This window comes from Littorina saxatilis, linkage group LG6 (genome assembly GCF_037325665.1).
Source record: "Littorina saxatilis isolate snail1 linkage group LG6, US_GU_Lsax_2.0, whole genome shotgun sequence".
Classification (NCBI taxonomy): domain Eukaryota; kingdom Metazoa; phylum Mollusca; class Gastropoda; order Littorinimorpha; family Littorinidae; genus Littorina; species Littorina saxatilis.
The window spans coordinates 43,996,163-44,016,242 of NC_090250.1; the positions used below are offsets into that span (position 1 = coordinate 43,996,163).

Sequence of the window (20,080 nt, forward strand, 5' to 3'; positions counted from 1 at the left end):
AAGAGTGACCGATCTCCACCAATGAGAGAGAGAGAGACCCTGAGTACAAGGTACCAGAGTCCAACTCGATGAGAAAATCTCAAAAAAGAGATGGTCGCCAGTTATCCTCTACCAGTCCATGCGAACGCAGAGAGAGAGGTAGTACGAGGAAGCAGCGACTTACAATTGTGCTTAAGCCACCGGAAGTGCGGAAATCACAGTGGTCGAAGCCTGGTGTGACTGGTGACCATAAACAAAATGGCTAAAAGCCAGAGTGTTCGCAGATCAGTCTGCTTGTAGGTAATTGAATGTGAATCAAAAACCCAAAACAGAAAACAAGACTGGTAAGCATAAACGGAAAACCGTGAAGCTGACCAGCCATAAGACTCCCGAGACAAGTGTTCTCAGGGAAAAACCGGAAGTTAACTTCGCGGCCAAATCAAGAGCCTTCCTGAGCTTGGCCGAAAAACCAGAACGCGTCTGTCTACCTCTGAAAGACTGAGAGTCAGACGCGGAGATCAACGGGCAAACGCCGTAGTCATAGTTGCCTGTGGTAGAAGGGTGACTGTAAGGAAACCCGATCCAACGGAAGTCGTCCTCACTCACCTCATGCTAGGATGAGGGTGAAGAGAGGAAGAGACGAAATCTGAAGTCAGAGGAACCGAAAATGCCATAGTCGCACCGCGACAGGCAGGAGACTATTGCACAGGCGAAGGCTGAGAGCCGTGATGCCCGTAGGACAGCCATTGTACCGAAGTACCCACAGTACGCAGGTAAACATAAGAAACAGAAGTTTCGGCTGCCAAATAAGATGCTGGGCTAAAAGCCCACAGCAAAGACACCGGAACATAAGCTAACCCTCTGCCAGAAGGAGAGGAGTAGCCAAAACCTGAGAGAGGTGGAAAGCCACAAAGAATGACTCCTCAAACATCCATTGCCAAACAATGCCCCCTCAGGAAAATCTGAATGTTACTTCCGAGGCCAACTCAAGCGCGCCTTAAGTTTGGACGAAACACCAGAACGCGTCTGATCGCTAGAGAAAGACAGAGTCAGACTCGGCGAAAGACTAACAAGGACCATAGTCCAGATGCTTGTGGCAAAAAGTGAGAAAAAGGGGTAACCTGAAGACAGAAACCCCACCCAAACGGAAATCGTCCTATCTCATCTCCTGCATAAGATGAGAATAAAGGAAAGAATTGTCGAAGTCCGAAGCCACAAGAACAGAGAAAGCAACAACCACCACCGCCGACAGGTGGAATGGCTGTTGCACCAGCCAAGACTAAAAAACCCGGATGCCCTAAGGTCAGCCGTTGTTCCAAAAACCCTGACGTACCTATGAAACGTCTGTGAGAGAAACAACCTCTCCGGTTAAACCGGAAGTGCAACAGAAGCAGCAGCCCGTGGCTGAAACGACTGTTACGCTGACTGAGGACGGAAGCCAGTATACCCGAAGGCCAGCCCTAGATCCGACCAGAAGAGACCTCAGCGTGTGCTCGAGCTGATGGACCTAGATCGCTGTGTAAATATCGGACTGATGCATAAGAATGAAAATATGCACTCATTAGATTGATGGAAGTCGCCCGACCTCACCACTCCAACAATCCATTGGCTGTGTACAGAGACCATCCAATGAAAAAGTGCAGGGAGGAGACCCCTCCGCCATCACCAAAGTGGAGGGCGGAGGGGGGGGGGGGGGGGGTGAGATCAGAGGCACTTCCTTGGGGGGAGAGGCTTGCTGCTAGAGCTGCCCCTCTCCCTGCCCGACACTGATCTGTTTCTCGAAACTCGAGAATCAGGCAGAGACTGCCTATTGGCTGCCGGCTTAGCTTGGCTAGAGGCCTGAGCATGCTTCTCCTGAGGAGGCTAGCTCTGCTTCAACCCTTGTAGAGAGAAGTCGGAGACCTGTTGATCTCTATTCGACTGGATCTCCTTTCTTCTGGTATCAACCCAAATGTTCAAAAGGAGATCCCTCTACCCCGGGCAACGCTCAAGTGTCTCTCTTAGTTTGCTCAGTGACCTGAGAATGCGAGAGAAACAAGTCCCTCCGACACGTGACTGTATGAGCATAGTGAAGGAAGGACAGCCTCATTTGCTCTTCGCTCACCCTATCAAGGGCTGACCAAAAGAGTAGAGATGTCATCAGCCTCCTGATCCGCACTAAGTGTGAAAGGATTCAGTGACTCAGTGAGAGAGCGCTCTAATGATCATCTCCGAGAAAGAGGCAAGTTCCAAAAGCTGACGTCCAAATTTCCCCAGACGCGACAAAGGTGTGGTATGGGAACACAACACCCAAGTGCCTCTAAACTGCTTTGCCAGCAGAGGAAGAAGTTCCTGCTTCCCCGGTAAAGGCGTACGCGGAAGACCAAAGGACAACAACAAGATCCAACACGGCTTCGGCAAGGTGAACTTCTTAAGACAAGAAAAGTCGAAGCCTGTGTAGCCGAAGCCAGTCAAGGCTGAGCGTGTTCCGGAACTGAACCGTGATGAACGAGCAGCAGAACCGGAACACTGGGGATACCACTTCCGGGAGGAGATGGTCTAGCCAAAACCTGCGAAAGGTAGTCCACACCGAAGGTGACTCTCGAACCGGAAGTAGGAATCCTCCTTCCTTCGCGGAAAGGAAGTCCGACATCGGAGACAGAGCAACCAAAGAGGAAGCCGCCAAAGCCAATGCACCCTCCGGGAAATGTCTGGAAATAACCTCCGCCGCAGCTTCAAGCCAAGAGCTTCGACGGAAATCCAGAACGTGTCTGATCGCTGGCTAAAGACTGTATCAGAATAGTCAAGCAGAAACCTTTTACGAAACCGACTCAAATGCAGCGCAGACGACACGACGAGATAACGGAAGGAAGTGAGCCTCGCTTTGGCTCAAGTGCCGTTAAAATTACTGTTATTCTCGTGTGCAAATACGAACGAGAAGTTGGTCATACGAACAAGCCTTGTGCTGGCGACGCAAATCGCTGCTGGCTGGCAAAGGGGGGGGGGGAATGGCTGGGCAACGAAAATCGCCGCTGGCGTGCTAAAGGTTAATTTTTCTTTCTTTCTTATTTTTGTTAAATTCCATGACTTGAATTGAAATTCCATGACTTCCCAGGCCTGGAAAATTAAAAATCAAATTCCATGACTTTCCAGGTTTTCCATGACCTGTACGAACCCTGCCTTGCTCCGAAACACAGAAGCCTTCGACGAGGCAAGGGTGAAACGGAACAGAAGTTTGCGGATTGTGATCCCGCGCCAAAGAACTGTTTCCCAGCAGGGAATATCCGGCAGCCTCACGAGGGCCGGTGGACCAGTTCGACTTACCGGAAACGCCAACAACAGCGGTAGAAGTCCAAAAACGGACGAAAAATCAGCAACTACAACAAAATTCCTGTCAAAAAATTGACCCAAAAAGGAAAGAGCTCACCAACTACGAAGCAGAAGGCAAGTAAGACGGGTAAGTGGCCGGTGGGTGTCAAACAAACACCAAACCATACAGCCACGAGAGCGCCAAAAATCAACAACCTGCTCCTCAACGCTGAAAAAGTCGTATGATCTTGGACACGTGGTGATAGAGGTAGTGACGTAGTACACACCAATGGGAGGTAACTCCAAAGTATGTGCTCATTACCATGGCTATTTTCAGCTCTTTTGGTGATGGGGTTGCTTCCCTTTAAAAATGTTAGACGGGTAAGCCTTTTCAGACCTTAGCATCTCAGACTGTGTCAATGCTATATGTGATTCGGAGTAAGAATATTTAATTTAATCTTAGATTAGCGACAGTCAAACCTGCCCTGCCGACCACCTCTTATAAACGACCACCTGCCCATTACAACCACCCAAAAGAAACCCCGATGAGGTTCTTTCCTGTATAATTCATCTGTCCATAATGACCACCTGTTCCTTTAGGTGGTCCCTTGGGTGCTCCATCATAGACAGGTTTTACTGTACCAGAACAGACAGACAGACAGGCAGGCAGGCAGCAAGACAGACAGACAGACAGAGAGACAGACAGATACCGACTTCACATCCCTACAATTGTAACCCCACTTGTCTGACAAACTCCTTTACTCCTATAAATGTCTTCTCGGACTACTGCTTACCGGTGTCGGTGCAGGCCACGCAGTGCAGTGAACCACACGCCACGTCGATCACTTTCTTGCCCTGTAGAGCTGACACTCTGCGAGGCCGTCGCACATGATCGTCTGTTCCATGACCGAGTCGATGGTAGTCTCCCTTGCCCCTAAACAGACACAAGCAAAACATTTAGATGTCACCCATCCTGTGAACAAGCATGCATGAACCATCACTTTAAGTAACATAAGACATAAGATCATTTATTGTCCATACAATTAATACAATGGATGGAAAAGTGAAGTTCACCTGCTCTTAAAACAACCAAACAACATATGACAACAACCTTAAAAACAAAAGTAAGAACAATAAAACATACGAAGTAAGAACACCCAAAGTACTCCAGACAGGCACGTCCGCCACATCCATACTGCACACACACACACACACACACACACACACACACACACGCACACGCACGCACACACACGCACACACACACACACACACACACATGCGCACACAGACACAAACACACACACACACCACTATCAGGCCTAGAATAACCAAATGAAGAAAAATACGCATACTAGGTACTTTCCACGAATTATCTGCACACTACCGTACTTTCCGGGTGACAAGGCGCTTCGTTATCTAAGACGCACCCCCTTCTTTTTAAAAAAAATTGTAATCTAGTCACCCATTGGACGCAGGGGGCCAATAGGGCGAACCAAAATGACCCAGTTTTTGCCATGAGAGGTGGTTCCCCTGTCATATCTGAGAGAGGAAACACTTCCTGCATCGGGGTCAGTGACCGACTTTAACTGAGTGAAAATATGTGTGCTCTGTGTGTGCGGCCAGATCAAAGGCATTGTGATAGCTGGGTGGCCTTGTTAAAAGACACGACCTTCTTCCCAGGGGTCAATGACCCAGTTTTTGCCATGAGAGGTGGTTCCCCTGTCATATCTGAGAGAGGAAACACTTCCTGCATCGGGGTCAGTGACCGGTCAGTGACCGAGTTTAACAGAGTGGAAATCTGTGTGTGCGGCCAGATCAAAGGCAGGGCAGTACCCAGTAGCTGAAACATGCATTATCACAAGTTGTTTGACTGGTACTCAAGCGGTCTCTTTGATTTTTTTCGTATTTCCTACACGGATTAGGCGCTTCGTTATACAAGACGCAGGGGTCGAACTCGAGGAAAAAAGTCGCGCCTTATGACACGGAAAGTACGATAGGTATTTTTTGCACAAGTTTTTCATGCTCAACACACACACTCACCACGTGTAGACGGCCCCAGACTTGGTGAGTGCGACAGAGAACTGAGAGCCACACTCCACCTTGCTGACCCCCAGTCCCTGCAGGAAGTCAATCTTCATGGGGATCTTGCAGCCGTCACTGCCACCACGACCTGTGTACAACACATCAAACACACCACATGTTGATCAGACAGCGTTAGAAAAGAAGCTAAAATCCATCGTTGTATGCACACAACCTATAGATACTAGATCGCTGTCAAGATTATTCAATGATTATTGGTTAACTGAACAACACCAATAAGGTTTGTTGAAGCCTTTGGTTCAACAGGTAACCCGCTGAAATGTTAGGCCTATAGTGAATTATATCATGGCCTTCAAATGTCATGTTAAGTCCGTAACAGTCTGCTCTTTGGTGCAACAAAACTGACTGGTTCTCCTTCTAATATTGACCACAAGGGTCAGCACCTGACGCGTGTTTCTTTCAGGCGAGATATTCTTTTGGCTAGCCGCTCGCGGAGCTAGGAGGCGAGAGTGTCTATGAAACGGTTTGATGGTTAGCTACGCAAGAATTACACACCATTGGTTGATACCGAAAAGGTCGTCTGCACTGGTCGGTAAAAACCCATGGACAGCCAATCGGATTGGCAGCTGCGTGGCTGCCATGTTTTCTCGCCAAGCGAGCAAGCCCAAAGCTACCTAGCGTTCGAGGCGAGAATCCTGGCATCACTCGCGGCAAGATGTACCCAAGAAACGGTACTTCCTCGCCCTACTCGCCAATCTTGCCTGTAAGAAACAGGGGACTGCATACTCTTTGAAAGGATTTCTTTACAGTATTCACCCCAAACATTCCAGTAGCTACTACCTCCCCAAACCTCAACCTGGAGCTATTTTTCTGCTTTCAGGTTTATTTCAAATAAAACATGTCCAGCGGCCAGGTATGTTTTACAATGCTGATCAAGCAAGCAGCCAAAAATAACAGCAACGTACCCAGTTTTCCATAGTCGCCATCTCCCCAGGACCAGACATGGTCATCATCAGTGATACACAGGGTCTGGGCATCCCCACTGCCGCACGCAATGTCCGTCACACGGTGATTCTTCAGCGCCTCAACCTGAGATGACAAAGTCATGATGCAGGTCAGTATTCCTATGTAAGTGGACATTGTACATTCCATAACAAAAGATATACAGCAGTCCCTGCAATGTACGGCCCCCGGCGTGAGCGGACACCTGACATGTACGGACACATTTGCTCGGCACGGAGTGTTTTCCTTCTATATTTGCCCCCCCTTAAACGGACACCTGCAAAACGTGGACACGGACACTCATTTTCGGTCCCAACAGCAGGTCATACCTCCAATGTACGGACAGACCATCGTCAAATTTTCACCACAACAAAATCGATAACAGAGCAGTGCAAAGATCACAGCCGCAATGGCGTGTGGTAACCTGAGTGCACCTGTACCCATCAGGTGGGGGGGGGGGGGGGGGGGTAGTTTTGGTCAGGAGTGGAGTACATGCTAAGATGCCAACATGAAACTGCACTGTGCTCTTTATTCTTGTCTGTTGGATGTAAACAACAGAAACCACAGTCGATGAAGGTCCTGAGCTAAAGAAAGTGAAAAACCGGCCACAGTTCTCAGCATGGTGTGTCTGTGTGTAACCTCTTTCATTGACAAGATACTCTTGTTTCCCCTCAGCCTTGACCAGTGAGTCGGTTGCCTAATCTGTGAACCCTTCAGTTGTCTTGCTGTGTCAAAAGTTACGACATCTCTGGCCACAGCCCAACAGTACATGGCTGGAGGGAGTGAGAGAGAGAGGGAGGCGGGGGGGGGGGGGGGGGGGGGGGTGGGGGGGTAGCTGGCTAAACTCTGTGGGGTGTCCGCTGTCACTGCATGTCAGCAGGAAGAGCATTGGAGAGAAATAGAGAGGTGTACTCTTCCACACAATTTCCAAGCATCAGTTGTCACGGCTTGGGGTAGGCATTAGTGAGGGAGAGTGGGAGCTGTGTTATGTACAGTGTATTTCCGACTGAAGAGTGAAAAGTCACTGCCATGCCACATGATCGGCATGCAGTCAATAAAGCCAGACAAGATGAAAATAAATTACATGATTATGACATGCAGCTCTATCTGCTGCAATTTATTCAAACTGGGTTTCAAGCTTATTCTTGCAAAGCATCTGCACAGCTCCTCTGTGCTGTGTTTGTGTGGCTGCTTTCGTATGTCAGTGCATGGTGAGTGTGTTCACTGCCTTGAGGATTTATTTTATCTCTTCTTTTCAACACTTTTCATACAAATCATTTTTACAGAACGTTTAAAGAAGTATTAGGAGTTTATTGTTTAGTAGCCACAAGAAGTGATTAGCATAGACTCAATCCTGTTGTTTGTGTGTCTCTGTGTGAGTGTATGGGGGAGGGGGTGGTGTGGTCACCCCTCCCGTGACCGGACACCTGCAATGTACGGACAGTTTTGCTATGGCCCAAGGGTGTCCGTTCATGAGAGGGACTGCTGTATATATATATATATATTCAGTAAATGTGAACTGTACATACCATAACAAAAGCTACATACATGTATATCAAGTGAGCAATCCCTGAGTTTCCATGTGAGCATAGTGTTGAAGCGAATATAAATGCTAGTTCTACTGAAAGTGTGAAAAACTCTCAAAGCAGTTTACATGATATACTTCTATAAAGAGCTGAAAGAGGAAAGAATAATTTTTATTTAATGGTGCTCCATAAAGGTGACACACTCTAGGTTCATGAGCTAAATTCTGCACACCATCTTAACAGTCCCTCCCCCCCCCCCCCCACACACACTCACAAACAACAACCAACTACAAATTAGAAGCGAACAGGAAGAACCAGAAAAATAGCAGAGGAGAAAATACTAGACAGATCCTATACATAAAACGCAATGGATCCAGTGATTTCTAAATGTGTGAATCCATGGAGCACCAACTGACCAGTTTGGGTCTGGGCTGGTCCTCACTGTCTCCGTGTCCCAGACGGCCGTAGCGACCTTTGCCCCACGTGAAGAGCTCTCCGGACGATGTGATGCATGCGCTGTGAGCGCCCCCTGCTGCCACATCCACCACCTCACGGCCACGCAGCGACTCGATCACTCTGGGTCTGTCGCACGGGCTGTTCACACACAGACAGTGCATTAAGCGATGACAGTCCATGTGATTACCAGAATGTACAAAATCTACAGCAGTACCTGTTAAAGGAGGACGCCCTTTGTACAAAAGTGTCCCTATATTGCAGGTGTCCTCTCATGGCACAGACTTTGGTTAACCTTATAGGCAAAGGGTCAGGGGAATGTGTTCTTTATTCAGAGGAGTCATTACATCAGAGGGGTCCTTACACCAGAGGGGTCCTTACACCAGAGGGGTCCTTACACCAGAGGGGTCCTTACATCAGAGGGGTCCTTACATCAGAGGGGGTCCTTACATCAGAGGGGTCCTTACATCAGAGGGGTCCTTACACCAGAGAGGTCCTTACATCAGAGGGGTCCTTCTTACATCAGAGGAGTCATTACATCAGAGGGGTCCTTACATCAGAGGGGGTCCTTACACCAGAGGGGTCCTTACATCAGAGGGGTCCTTACATCAGAGGAGTCATTACATCAGAGGGGGTCCTTACATCAGAGGGGTCCTTACATCAGAGGGGTCCTTACATCAGAGGGGTCCTTACATCAGAGGAGTCATTACATCAGAGGGGTCCTTACACCAGAGGGGTCCTTACACCAGAGGGGTCCTTACACCAGAGGGGTCCTTACATCAGAGGGGTCCTTACACCAGAGGGGTCCTTACACCAGAGAGGTCCTTACACCAGAGGGGTCCTTACATCAGAGGGGTCCTTACATCAGAGGGGTCCTTACATCAGAGGGGTCCTTACACCAGAGGGGTCCTTACATCAGAGGGGTCCTTACATCAGAGGGGTCCTTACATCAAAGGGTCCTACATTACAGGCAATGCTGCTCTACTCAATATCACGCAGTACCAAACACTAGAAAAGGTAGCACAGTCACTTGTTTGAGCAATTTGCACTGGTCCAAAGATAGCTTCTCCCTGTACTCAGTTAATTCTCTCATGTGAAATCTAATGGTATTGGCATTGGTATTGGTATCATGTCGTCCTGTGAGGTTACCCTCATGGAAATTCGGCCTTTTTCTCGAGCACAATTCGCAAACATTATTAGCATTCTAACTGACAATTACACCTTTAACTTTCTGTTGATATTCAAGGACAAAGTGAACCATTTTGTTGTTTTGTTAATGTAGCCTCACCTCCTGTTTCCATGGCCCAGTTTCCCATCCTCGCCCTCTCCCCAGGAATACACCTCCCCCTCGGCGGACAGGGCCAGGCAGTGTTTGCCTCCCGAGTTGACGGCCACCTTTTTGATGAAGACGTGCTGGATGGACTCCAGTAGGGTGGGTGTGCCCACCGACTCTGTGCCTCCGATACCCAGGCGACCGCCAGCACCGTACCCTGTGCCGTACACCTGCTCAGGTGAAAAGAGAATACATGAGTCTTGTTAATGCTGCACTCCTCCGAAAACGGCGTATGGCAGCCTAAATGGCGGGGTAAAAAAAACGGTCATACACGTAAAATTCCACTCGTGCAAAAAACACGAGTGTACGTGGGAGTTTCAGCCCACGAACGCAGAAGAAGAAGAAGAAGTTAATGCTGCACTAGTGAGAAGATTATGAGATACCTGGTTCTGATTTATTGATGCGTGGGTACATACAGAGCTGAGCCACTTAGTGTACTAGTTTATAACTGTAGTAACAGATCAAAGAGTTTTTGATCGTATGAGCTACACAAAGACTGATCAAATAAACCCCTTTTAATCAGCACGAGTTAAAGACAAGCCCTTCAGTTCCCGAGAAGAAATCATACAGTTTATCAATTATAAACTGGGAACGATGGTTGCAACTGAACTATGAGCCAAACACACAAACATGACTATCCAGCAATGAAACAGTGGGTTTGAAGTGCATATACCCTGTAATACAGAGAAGAGAAATATGCAATAAATAGGACTTACATATTTCTCAAACTCAGTTCTCTTGTTAAATGTGACCCTCCACCACGAAATGAGTCGCATGTCACCTCGCGCGGTTCTGCGCTAGGCTTAAAATAAGTCCGAGGAGTGTCTGGTAACAGTGTGAGGGTCACCTTCGTCACAGGCTTATAACTCGAACAGTTTTCGCTCTTTTCTAAAACGGTTTTCACCACTGGATAAAGCATAAAAATCTCTTTAGGAAAATGTACAAATATGAAAATCATGCAAAGGTGACATGCGACTCATTCCGTGGTGGAGGGTCACAAATGTCAAACAACACAAGTAAAACAAATACTGACCAGTGCGGACAATGAAACAGACTCACCTTGCCATCAGCAGTGACGGCAAACAGCGTCTGCTCTCCTCCAATCAGCTGAACTGGACGCAGACTGGCCAGTGACTCACAGCTGATGGGTAGCTTGACCTTGGCTCCTTCCACCCCGCCCAGCTGACCTCTGTGATTGTGACCCCACACCCAGATCTGACCGCTGCCTCCCCATGAGAGTGTCCAGTCATCTGGTTTCCTGAACACACAGAAAACATAGCATGTGGTTAGTTTCAAAAGGATGTTTCTAAATTCTTTCTGCTTTTTTTTTAAAATGATACACGATAGCTGTTTCACTTTTGAAATCATGGAAAGCAAAAAACTGTACACTTTATTTTGCAAATTTGTTTGTTTGTTTGCTTAACGCCCAGCCGACCACGAAAAGCCATATCAGGGCGGTGCTGCTTTGACATTTTTAACGTGCGCCACACACAAGACAGAAGTCGCAGCACAGGCTTCATGTCTCACCCAGTCACATTATTCTGACACCGGACCAACCAGTCCTAGCACTAACCCCATAATGCCAGACGCCAGGCGGAGCAGCCACTAGATTGCCAATTTTAAAGTCTTAGGTATGACCCGGCCGGGGTTCGAACCCACGACCTCCCGATCACGGGGCGGACGCCTTACCACTAGGCCAACCGTGCCGGTCTATTTTGCAAATGTGCAGGATGCATGCAATTTACGTGAGGGGGCATCCCTTCCATCAGAGACCACCAGCAATATAGGGACACATTTCCAAAAACCCAAGGGTGTCTGTTCATGAGAGGGACTCCTGTACCACATTCAATTCTAACATCAACAACAGTGGAAAAGTCGCCTACAAAGTCATCAATAGCTTGTGCATATGTCCTGTAAAGGCAGTCGGTAATTGAGCATGCGAGATAAGCTCTACGGCCCTGTGGAGACCCCTCGATGGACAGCAACATTTGTCAGGAGGATTGGACTGCCTGAGCGAACGCAGAAAAAAGAAGAAGAATTGAGCATGCGAATTCAATCAATCAATCAATCAATCAATCAATGAGGCTTATATCGCGCATATTCCGTGGGTAGAGTTCTAGGCGCTCTGCAGTGATGCCGTGTGAGATGAAATTTTATACGGCCAGTAGATTGCAGCCATTTTGGCGCATATTTACCTTTCGCGGCCTATTATTCCAAGTCACACGGGTATAGGTAGACAATTATTAACTGTGCCTAAGCAATTTTGCCAGGAAAGACCCTTTTGTCAATCGTGGGATCTTTAACGTGCACACCCAATGTAGTGTACACGGGGGGAGGGTTCGGACACCGAAGAGAGTCTGCACACAAAGTTGACTCTGAAATAAATTTCCGCCGAACCTGGGATCAAACTCACGCTGACAGCGGCCAACTGAATACAAATCCAGCGCGCTACCAACTGAGCTACATCCCCAAAGCGTCGTGCAGCCAGCTTCACAAAGCAGACTTCGCGAAGTAAACCAATTAATTTTCAGCTCAACTCTAAGCCACTGACCTGTTGAGCCACTGAAGCAGCTGCTCATCCTGCTCCAGCTTGAAGACCATGTGCTCCGTGTGCTCCACGTTGCCTGACTCTCCATCGTTCGCGATGTCCTGGATCTTCTTGCCAACCTCTTCCGTGAACACGGGCGGGAGATTCGACCTCGTCACGATGGAGGCGGCTACACGAGCTGCGCTGCAGTAGCGACGGAACCACGCCCACTTGTGTGCTTCAGCGCAGCATGGGAGATTGTCTAGGCCCAGATCACAGGCCAGAGCTACCAGCACCTGTGGGAGACAGTTAAATGTTTTGTGTAGAATTGTGAGTTTGCAGCACACAGAGATGGTGGAAAGGGTTTTGCATGAGCTGTACGTACATGTTAGTCCTTGATCTGTCCTTCCCCATGACGTCACCCCCCCCCCCCCCCCCTTCAACACTTTCTACCCCACCTATGTTGACCCAGTTTTTTTTTTTAGCCGAGACCAGCTGTGCTGCAGCAGGTCACTCAGAATAGTAGTTACTGTGTAGAAACTGTGCATCAACACGCTGGAATGCAGGCGTTGAATCGACGTTACGGGAAGCGACTGAAGCTAACAGTCTGAGCTGATATATCCGTACCTGGTCAGATAGAGCCATTTGTGTTGGTACGGATATATCCGTATATATCCGTACCTGGGAGACAATGAGTTGACATCACACCATTTTGAATTATCATTGTGCTATTCCTCTCTGGTTCTTCTTCTAGGCCGTGCTTTTTCAACCTTTCATTAAAGCATCTTCAGCCATACATGTTCATAAGACAAGTGGGCAACATGAATCATTACTATGTCTTGTAACCGATGGATGGACAGGCAAAGGAACACCAACAGAATCTTTACCTTGAAGAAGGGGCTGTGCATGAGGTGTTTGCCGCTGCGCACGAGAGGATCTTCATACTCGTACTGTCGCTGCAGTGCCTCCGGTAGACCTTTCACCAGTGCTGCCAGTGCCGACCCACTCAGCTGTTGTGACAAGAAACCATCATGTTTAGGCAATGAATTCACAAATACAAATCATTCTTGGCTGTGGTGACAGGGCCGGTGTCAGTACAAGGGCACGCTGTTAGAGTGCAGTGGTTTTGATCTCACCACACATCCATTAACAAACATATTTTTTCTCTATACTTCTTTTGGCTTGTGCCCAATACACCCGAAGCGGTTATTGGGTGGATTTTTCTCACTTTTACCTAGATGTTGGGTTGCGCCTATTACAACAAAGTGCCTTGTAATCCCGAAAATACGGAAAGCACCGTCAGTCATATTGCGGCTCCCTTGACTGCACTGACTCCAGGTCAGTTAAGTTACAGTTACAGCCACTCTCCTTCCCGTGAAAACAGTTGACTATCTTATATTTGGCCAGGCATGGGCTGAAACAATTCCCCCACTTTGACACATACCACAAATCAACAGATGCCAAAAGGTAATTAACATCCTGACCGCTTCCTGTGAAGAGTCGGAACTTTTTCATGAGTAAATAATTTATACTGTCAGATCTATCAAAGTGACTGACCACATGGAAGGAGCGAGGGACTTCAGGCTCCGGGCTCTCAGAGGTGGGGCTGGACAGGAGAGCGTTGACGTTGATCAGAGGGCCGCAGTACGCTGACATCAGCTTCCGCAGTTTGTGCAGCGCCCACATCCGCTGGTTGGCACCTACAGCAATGAAAGCGTCTTCAAATAATCATCTTCCTCAAAAACGGAGTATGACTTTCTAAATGGAAGGGAGAAAACAGCCATGCATATAAAAAGCCCTGTAGTGCCTCCGAGTGCACACAGGAGTTGCAGCCCAAAAACGAAGAAGAAGAATCATTCCACCTTGGAGTAGAATGTTTCTTTTTATTGTAGTCCATCTTTGTTATTTTTTCCCAGTATGTGCAAGTGGTAAAACCAAAGATATTTGAACAGACCTACAGTATTGCAAGACAGACTATCTAGCAAAACACTATCCCCCTTATTTCATCAGAAGCGCTCACTCAAGGACAAAATCTGACTTTGTGCTAAAACCCCTCAAACTAAGTTAACATATAAGCCAAGTCTACAGCAGAAAGATAGCAAAGCAACTCACTCAAACAGCTGAGCTGAGCACAAGCAGCTAGGGATGCAGCCAGCCTAGGAATGATGCCAGGGTCCATCGTGTTCTCCAGCTTAAAGTCCAGCAGACACGTCACAAGGTCAATGGAAGGTCGCGACAGGATGGTGCGGTCGGACAGCATGTCTAGCGGAGCAGCGGCAGGCATGATGGGATAGACGGTGAAGAGCCATCCCCAGCCGTTGACGGAGCCGTCGCTGGTGAACTTCCAGCGAAGTTCTTCACCTGGTACTCGCAACTCTTGGGACCAGTCTGACCACTCGCGACCTGTTGATTATGAGTATTTGGAAAAGGAGAGATTATGACCAGTGTTAGTGTGTGTGTTAGAGTGTGTGTGTTAGTGTGTGTGTGTGAGTTAGTGTGTGTGTGTGTGCACCTTAGTGTAAGCATTCACACTTTTTTTTTATTAAATGTCCTTTTATATTATAATCATTTCAAAGACACTCAGATCTTCACTAGTAATTTAAAAGCTGACTTGCATATCCTTTTTCCCTCTTCAGATGTCTGCTACTTGACAGCATTCATATTGTGATTGTGCTCATCTACAAATCATAACAATATTTCATACCCGGCCTAACAAACAATCAAAACCACCCACCTGATCTGACACCCAGCACACGTCCAGTGAAGTCCATGATGGTCAAGGGGTCGTGACGACGTTCTGTGGAACACCTTCGGTCAAACTCCACTCGCAGGGCCTCCGCACCTGGTAAGCACAGGCAAAAATACTCTTACAACATACCCGGTCACTCCAAATAATCAGATCATTTTTGTTTGTTTGTTTGTTTGTTTGCTTAACGCCCAGCCGACCACGAAGGGCCATATCAGGGCGGTGCTTCTTTGACATTTAACGTGCGCCACATACAAGACAGAAGTCGCAGCACAGGCTTCATGTCTCACCCAGTCACATTATTCTGACACCGGATCAACCAGTCCTAGCACTAACCCCATAATGCCAGACGCCAGGCGGAGCAGCCACTAGATTGCCAATTTTAAAGTCTTAGGTATGACCCGGCCGGGGTTTGAACCCACGACCTCCCGATCACGGGGCGGACGCCTTACCACTAGGCCAACCGTGCCGGTCAATCAGATCATACAAGATATCCTTGTGCAACATCTTGGATAGAAAATGTGTGGAGGTGAGGAATAGAACGAACAATGTTCTGAAATAACTGTCAGGATTTTCAAGCACTGTGGCATTCAAATTAATTAAGGGCTGCCTTTACAGGACACTTGCATATGCACAAGCTATTGATGACTTTGTAGGTGACCTTTTCACTGTTGTTGATGTTCGAATTGAGTTATCCCTAAACAGTGAGGCACGCGAGCCGAAGTGACAACACACTGCTGACAGGCTTGGATTCATGATCGTGACGAACAACTCTTCTTCTTCTTCTTCTGCGTTCGTGGGCTGAAACTCCCACGTACACTTGTGTTTTTTGCACGAGTGGAATTTTACGTGTATGACCGTTTTTTTACCCCGCCATTTAGGCAGCCATACGCCGTTTTCGGAGGAAGCATGCTGGGTATTTTCGTGTTTCTATAACCCACCGAACTCTGACATGGATTACAGGATCTTTTTCGTGCGCACTTGGTCTTGTGCTTGCGTGTACACACGGGGGTGTTCGGACACCGAGGAGAGTCTGCACACAAAGTTGACTCTGAGAAATAAATCTCTCGCCGAACGTGGGGACAATCTCACGCTGACAGCGGCCAACTGGATACAAATCCAGCGCGCTACCGACTGAGCTACATCCCCGCCCACGAACAACTCTGATGTGTATGTTATGCAAAGTACACTCAATATGATACCCTTTTCTTTCAAAACATGCACATCGAAGCGGCGATTCACTGTCTGTTGCTTGCAGCGACATGTTTTTCAACATCTTAGTAACATGCCCTCTATAATTGTTACTACATTAAACTGCAGGTACCATTCTTACCTGGAATCTTGACGTGCCCTGACAGGGAGGTGTCGTCAGTGTAGGGGTGGGGGGACTCCTGTATGACAGGGTGGGCGGTGGATCGGCCGTACTCGCTGTCACTGGCCACGTCTTCCAGTTCCGTCACACAAAGCTCCAGCAACATCTCTGACACCTGCGGCAAATATCAGTGAGACCATCAGAACAGTGTGAGAATTAATCATCATCGTCATCATCGTCATCGTCGTCATCATCATCATCATCATCATCAAATCTTGCCAAGCTCAAGAGTGTCGTGCATTGCCTTCTGGGGCAGTTTTTGTACCAAATATACGAAGTTCACAGCCATGAAGCATTCAACTAAAAAGTGTTTCTTTACTTTAGTCATTAGACAGACTTGTTACATCAGCTGAGCAAAACATAAGACAGCTGAGTATTAGACAAGTGTCAATTTTGACCCCCACATTTTTCTAGGTCAAAATTCATTTACGTAACAAGTTTGAATCGAAGTATTTGAATCAATTTTGAATACTTATACAATACTCAAAAACGCATTTCCAATCACCAATGGTTTAACATTCACCATTGCAACCATCTACATGTCAGACAACGTCACTCGCAAACATCTCCTCACCTGTGGATTTGCCTTGCCGAGAGCTGTCAAAATGCTGGACAGTGTATCTCTCCCTCCACTCCCAACTCGGTCGGCCACCGCTAGTTTCAGCAGATCTACCAACACTCTCGCATCGTCGGCCGTCAAGCGACCTGTGAACTCGTCTAGGCCTGGCGGGAAATCTGACTCAGATTCTGTCGCCTGCGTCACTTCCTCTGGAGAGATGAAGGTTTCGGCCATGAAGCTTGTTGCCGGGGAAACCTTTGACGCCAGCGTGTGCATGCTGGGGAAGGGGTGTTCTAAGGACAGTGGTACCTGTATGACAGAAACGGGAAATAGTTCAAGTAAAGATAGAGCTTCTGTTTGATTTAAATTTGATGTAAGAACAGTTCAGTCTTTGTGTTCTATGCAATACCCTTTCAATATTCAAATAAAAAATAACCAAAAAAGAAGACTGGCTGAACAAAATAAATTGTCAACATTTTTCCTGTTCCCTTTCTTCTCTCCCACATACATGCAGACACACAAGCATCAAATGAGATCATACAATCAAATACACACACACACACACACACACACTCTCTCTCTCTCTCTCTCTCTCTCTCTCTCTCTCTCTCTCTCTCTCTCTCCGTCCAACTTCTATCCACCATCCTTCCCTCCACACTTCGAAGCCTGCATAACTTAAATCTAAAACCACTGCTTATTCAAGCACTTCATTGCTGACAAAATCCCCCCTTATACCAGAACCCTTGAACCAGTCTTTCTCACATTGTCTGAAGAATCCACCAGGGACACAGCGATGTCGGCATGATCAACCACAGCTGATGCGTGCATGCTTCCAATGGTGCTAGACTCCAGAGAAGATGGCGCCGTGACACCAGAGGGCACCATTGTTGGCAGAACCGACATGCTGGACTCTGACATGGACGGTACGGACATGGGTTCTGGCATCAGTGCCTTCACGATGGCCGCTCTGAAGAGAGAAGAAAGAGTGCCTGTGAGTGATCGCAGTGTTGAGAAAAAGATGTTACGGAGGTACTGGATATTTCTGTTTCCATTATATGTTTTTACGATGTATGAAAATAAATGTATCTCCTACTGTATGTAGTCTTCTTTTCGTTTGTCAATGAACGGAACGTATCATGGCCCAATCACAAGTGTTATAATTACGCTACTGCAGCAAGATTTGTGTTCCAAGGAGCAGCAAGCTGAGGCTGCACTGAGCATTTTTCTCTTCTATCTCTGTACCCAAGACATCATTCTTGACACTGAGTTAGCGAGAAAACAAAATAATCTTTCACCATGATGAACTCCAACACAGATATTGTGAACTAGCTGTGATAGATATTACTTATGCTACGTACCTGGCATACGAAATCTGCAGTGCTGTCAGAACGTGAGCCAAAGCACGCTTCCTTTCCGCAGAAGAATCGAGCGCCAGAATGATCTTGGAGAGGGAGGGTCGGCACTGCTTGTTTGACGCCCCATCTGAGTTGGATGATGGGTAGTGAGAGTCGTCTGTGGCGCCATCGTTGATGCCTGAAACATGTCAGTCATGGTTATATCATAGACAGATCTAGATGTGGAACATTTCAGGACGGGTACGGGAACATCATCAAATCTAGTTTTTACGTCACACGTTTGCCAAGATCTGCAGTCTTGGTGGGAGCAAAACAACGTATGATTTGGAACATTGGAGGAAAAACGTGAGTCACGGGTGACGCAATATCTACACGTACGTGTATAGGTCTTTGCTACACGTTCAATCATCTAGAACACTGTAATAAGGGGCCACTGCATGAAACGGACATACATAATCATGGTTGTTGTACTTTCAAGAATTTGTGTATACATATTTAAAGTCAGAATTTAAACAAATATATATGAAATAGCCTTCCTGGGAACTACCCCTTATCTCATCATCATAAAAAAGGCAAATATCAAATAAAACAACAATAAAGAAAAGAACCCATGTCCACTTTCTCAACACAATAAGCACAGCAACACACCAAGCAGCGTAGCACCAAGCGGGTCCTTGGCAGCCGAGAACAGCACCGGTTCATGTGAGATTGGCGTGGAAAGGTCTGTGGTTGCCCAGGCAACCGAGTGTGAAGACCCACAGGCCACGCGCGTGATCTTGTAGCCCTCCAGCCCTTGTACCAGCGCCGGTTTGCGGTTGACGGTGGTGGTGGCGTTGCCTTGTTGACCGTGGTCATTGTCCCCCCATGCGTAAACCTGGACATTCATGAACATGCAAAAGCTATTTAACAAATCTGCATAATTACAAATATTAAACAGAAATTATGTCATACTCATTCCAACACAAACTTCCTCAACACGGCCATGTGAATGAACTTCATTCCTTTCAGACATTTCATTTCAACAGAGGACTTGGAGAGGACAGCACGTTTCGCCCTGCAGTCCGGACTGACGATCTAACAGCGAACGACAAGAAGAAGATTCCTTTCAGACATTTCATTTCAACAGAGGACTTGGAGAGGACAGCACGTTTCGCCCTGCAGTCCGGACTGACGATCTAACAGCGAACGACAAGAAGAAGATTCCTTTTAGAGTGTTCAATTACAATAGAAAGCTTTCAAAGTCACTGTTCTGCATACAAGAGTAAAATACTGTAACTTGTACACTACATTGGGGTATGCACGTTAAAGATCCCACGATTGACAAAAGGGTCTTTCCTGGCAAAAATGTATAGGCATAGATAAAAAAAACGTCCACCAAATACCCGTGTGACTTGGAATAATAGGCCGTGAAAAGTAAATATTCGCCGTAATGGCTTCAGATTTACTGGCCGATGTGAATGCGTGATATATTGTGTAAAAAATTCCATCTCACACGGCAGAAATTAATATGGAAAGTGCGTAGAGAACGTCAAGCGCTATATAAATCTCCCATATAAAAAATAAAAATAAGACCGTAATAGTGTGACTACGACTTACCTGTCCAGTATCAGTGACACACAGACAGTGCAAGGCCCCCACAGCCACGTGAACAATCTTTTTTCCTTTCAGCGTCTCTACCAGCTGGGGTTTGCGTACGTGGGCGTCTGTGCCGTGACCCAGGCGAAAATAGTCTCCTTTGCCCCTGCAACGCAAAAGGTGGAAAATGTTGAAAAGGTGGACCTCAGTAAACACATGAATGGGTGGGTGGCGGGGGGTGTCAAGACTATGACTCCACAGCCAGTTAGACCCTTCACACTCTGATGTTTAGCATTTCAGTCGGTACAGTGAAACATCCCAT

The 20,080-nt window shown here is 47.3% G+C and overlaps 1 protein-coding gene across 4 annotated transcripts in view; it reads right to left on the bottom strand.

Annotated features, from left to right (window-relative positions):
- The window catches only part of LOC138969300 (E3 ubiquitin-protein ligase HERC2-like), a 156,792-nt gene that overhangs the window by 13,969 nt on the left and 122,743 nt on the right, over positions 1–20,080 (bottom strand). For all 4 annotated transcript variants that reach the window (XM_070342057.1, XM_070342056.1, XM_070342054.1 and 1 more), the window contains 17 exons: positions 19,780–19,924; positions 18,832–19,057; positions 18,187–18,361; positions 17,591–17,795; positions 16,844–17,137; positions 16,231–16,384; positions 14,886–14,993; positions 14,264–14,554; positions 13,709–13,851; positions 13,039–13,161; positions 12,176–12,447; positions 10,684–10,882; positions 9,580–9,794; positions 8,255–8,432; positions 6,276–6,399; positions 5,311–5,440; positions 4,062–4,201 (listed from right to left, as the gene is read on the bottom strand). In XM_070342057.1, the coding sequence (XP_070198158.1) occupies positions 4,062–4,201; positions 5,311–5,440; positions 6,276–6,399; positions 8,255–8,432; positions 9,580–9,794; positions 10,684–10,882; positions 12,176–12,447; positions 13,039–13,161; positions 13,709–13,851; positions 14,264–14,554; positions 14,886–14,993; positions 16,231–16,384; positions 16,844–17,137; positions 17,591–17,795; positions 18,187–18,361; positions 18,832–19,057; positions 19,780–19,924 (3,122 nt within the window). The remainder of the gene's footprint in view (positions 1–4,061; positions 4,202–5,310; positions 5,441–6,275; positions 6,400–8,254; positions 8,433–9,579; positions 9,795–10,683; positions 10,883–12,175; positions 12,448–13,038; positions 13,162–13,708; positions 13,852–14,263; positions 14,555–14,885; positions 14,994–16,230; positions 16,385–16,843; positions 17,138–17,590; positions 17,796–18,186; positions 18,362–18,831; positions 19,058–19,779; positions 19,925–20,080) is intronic.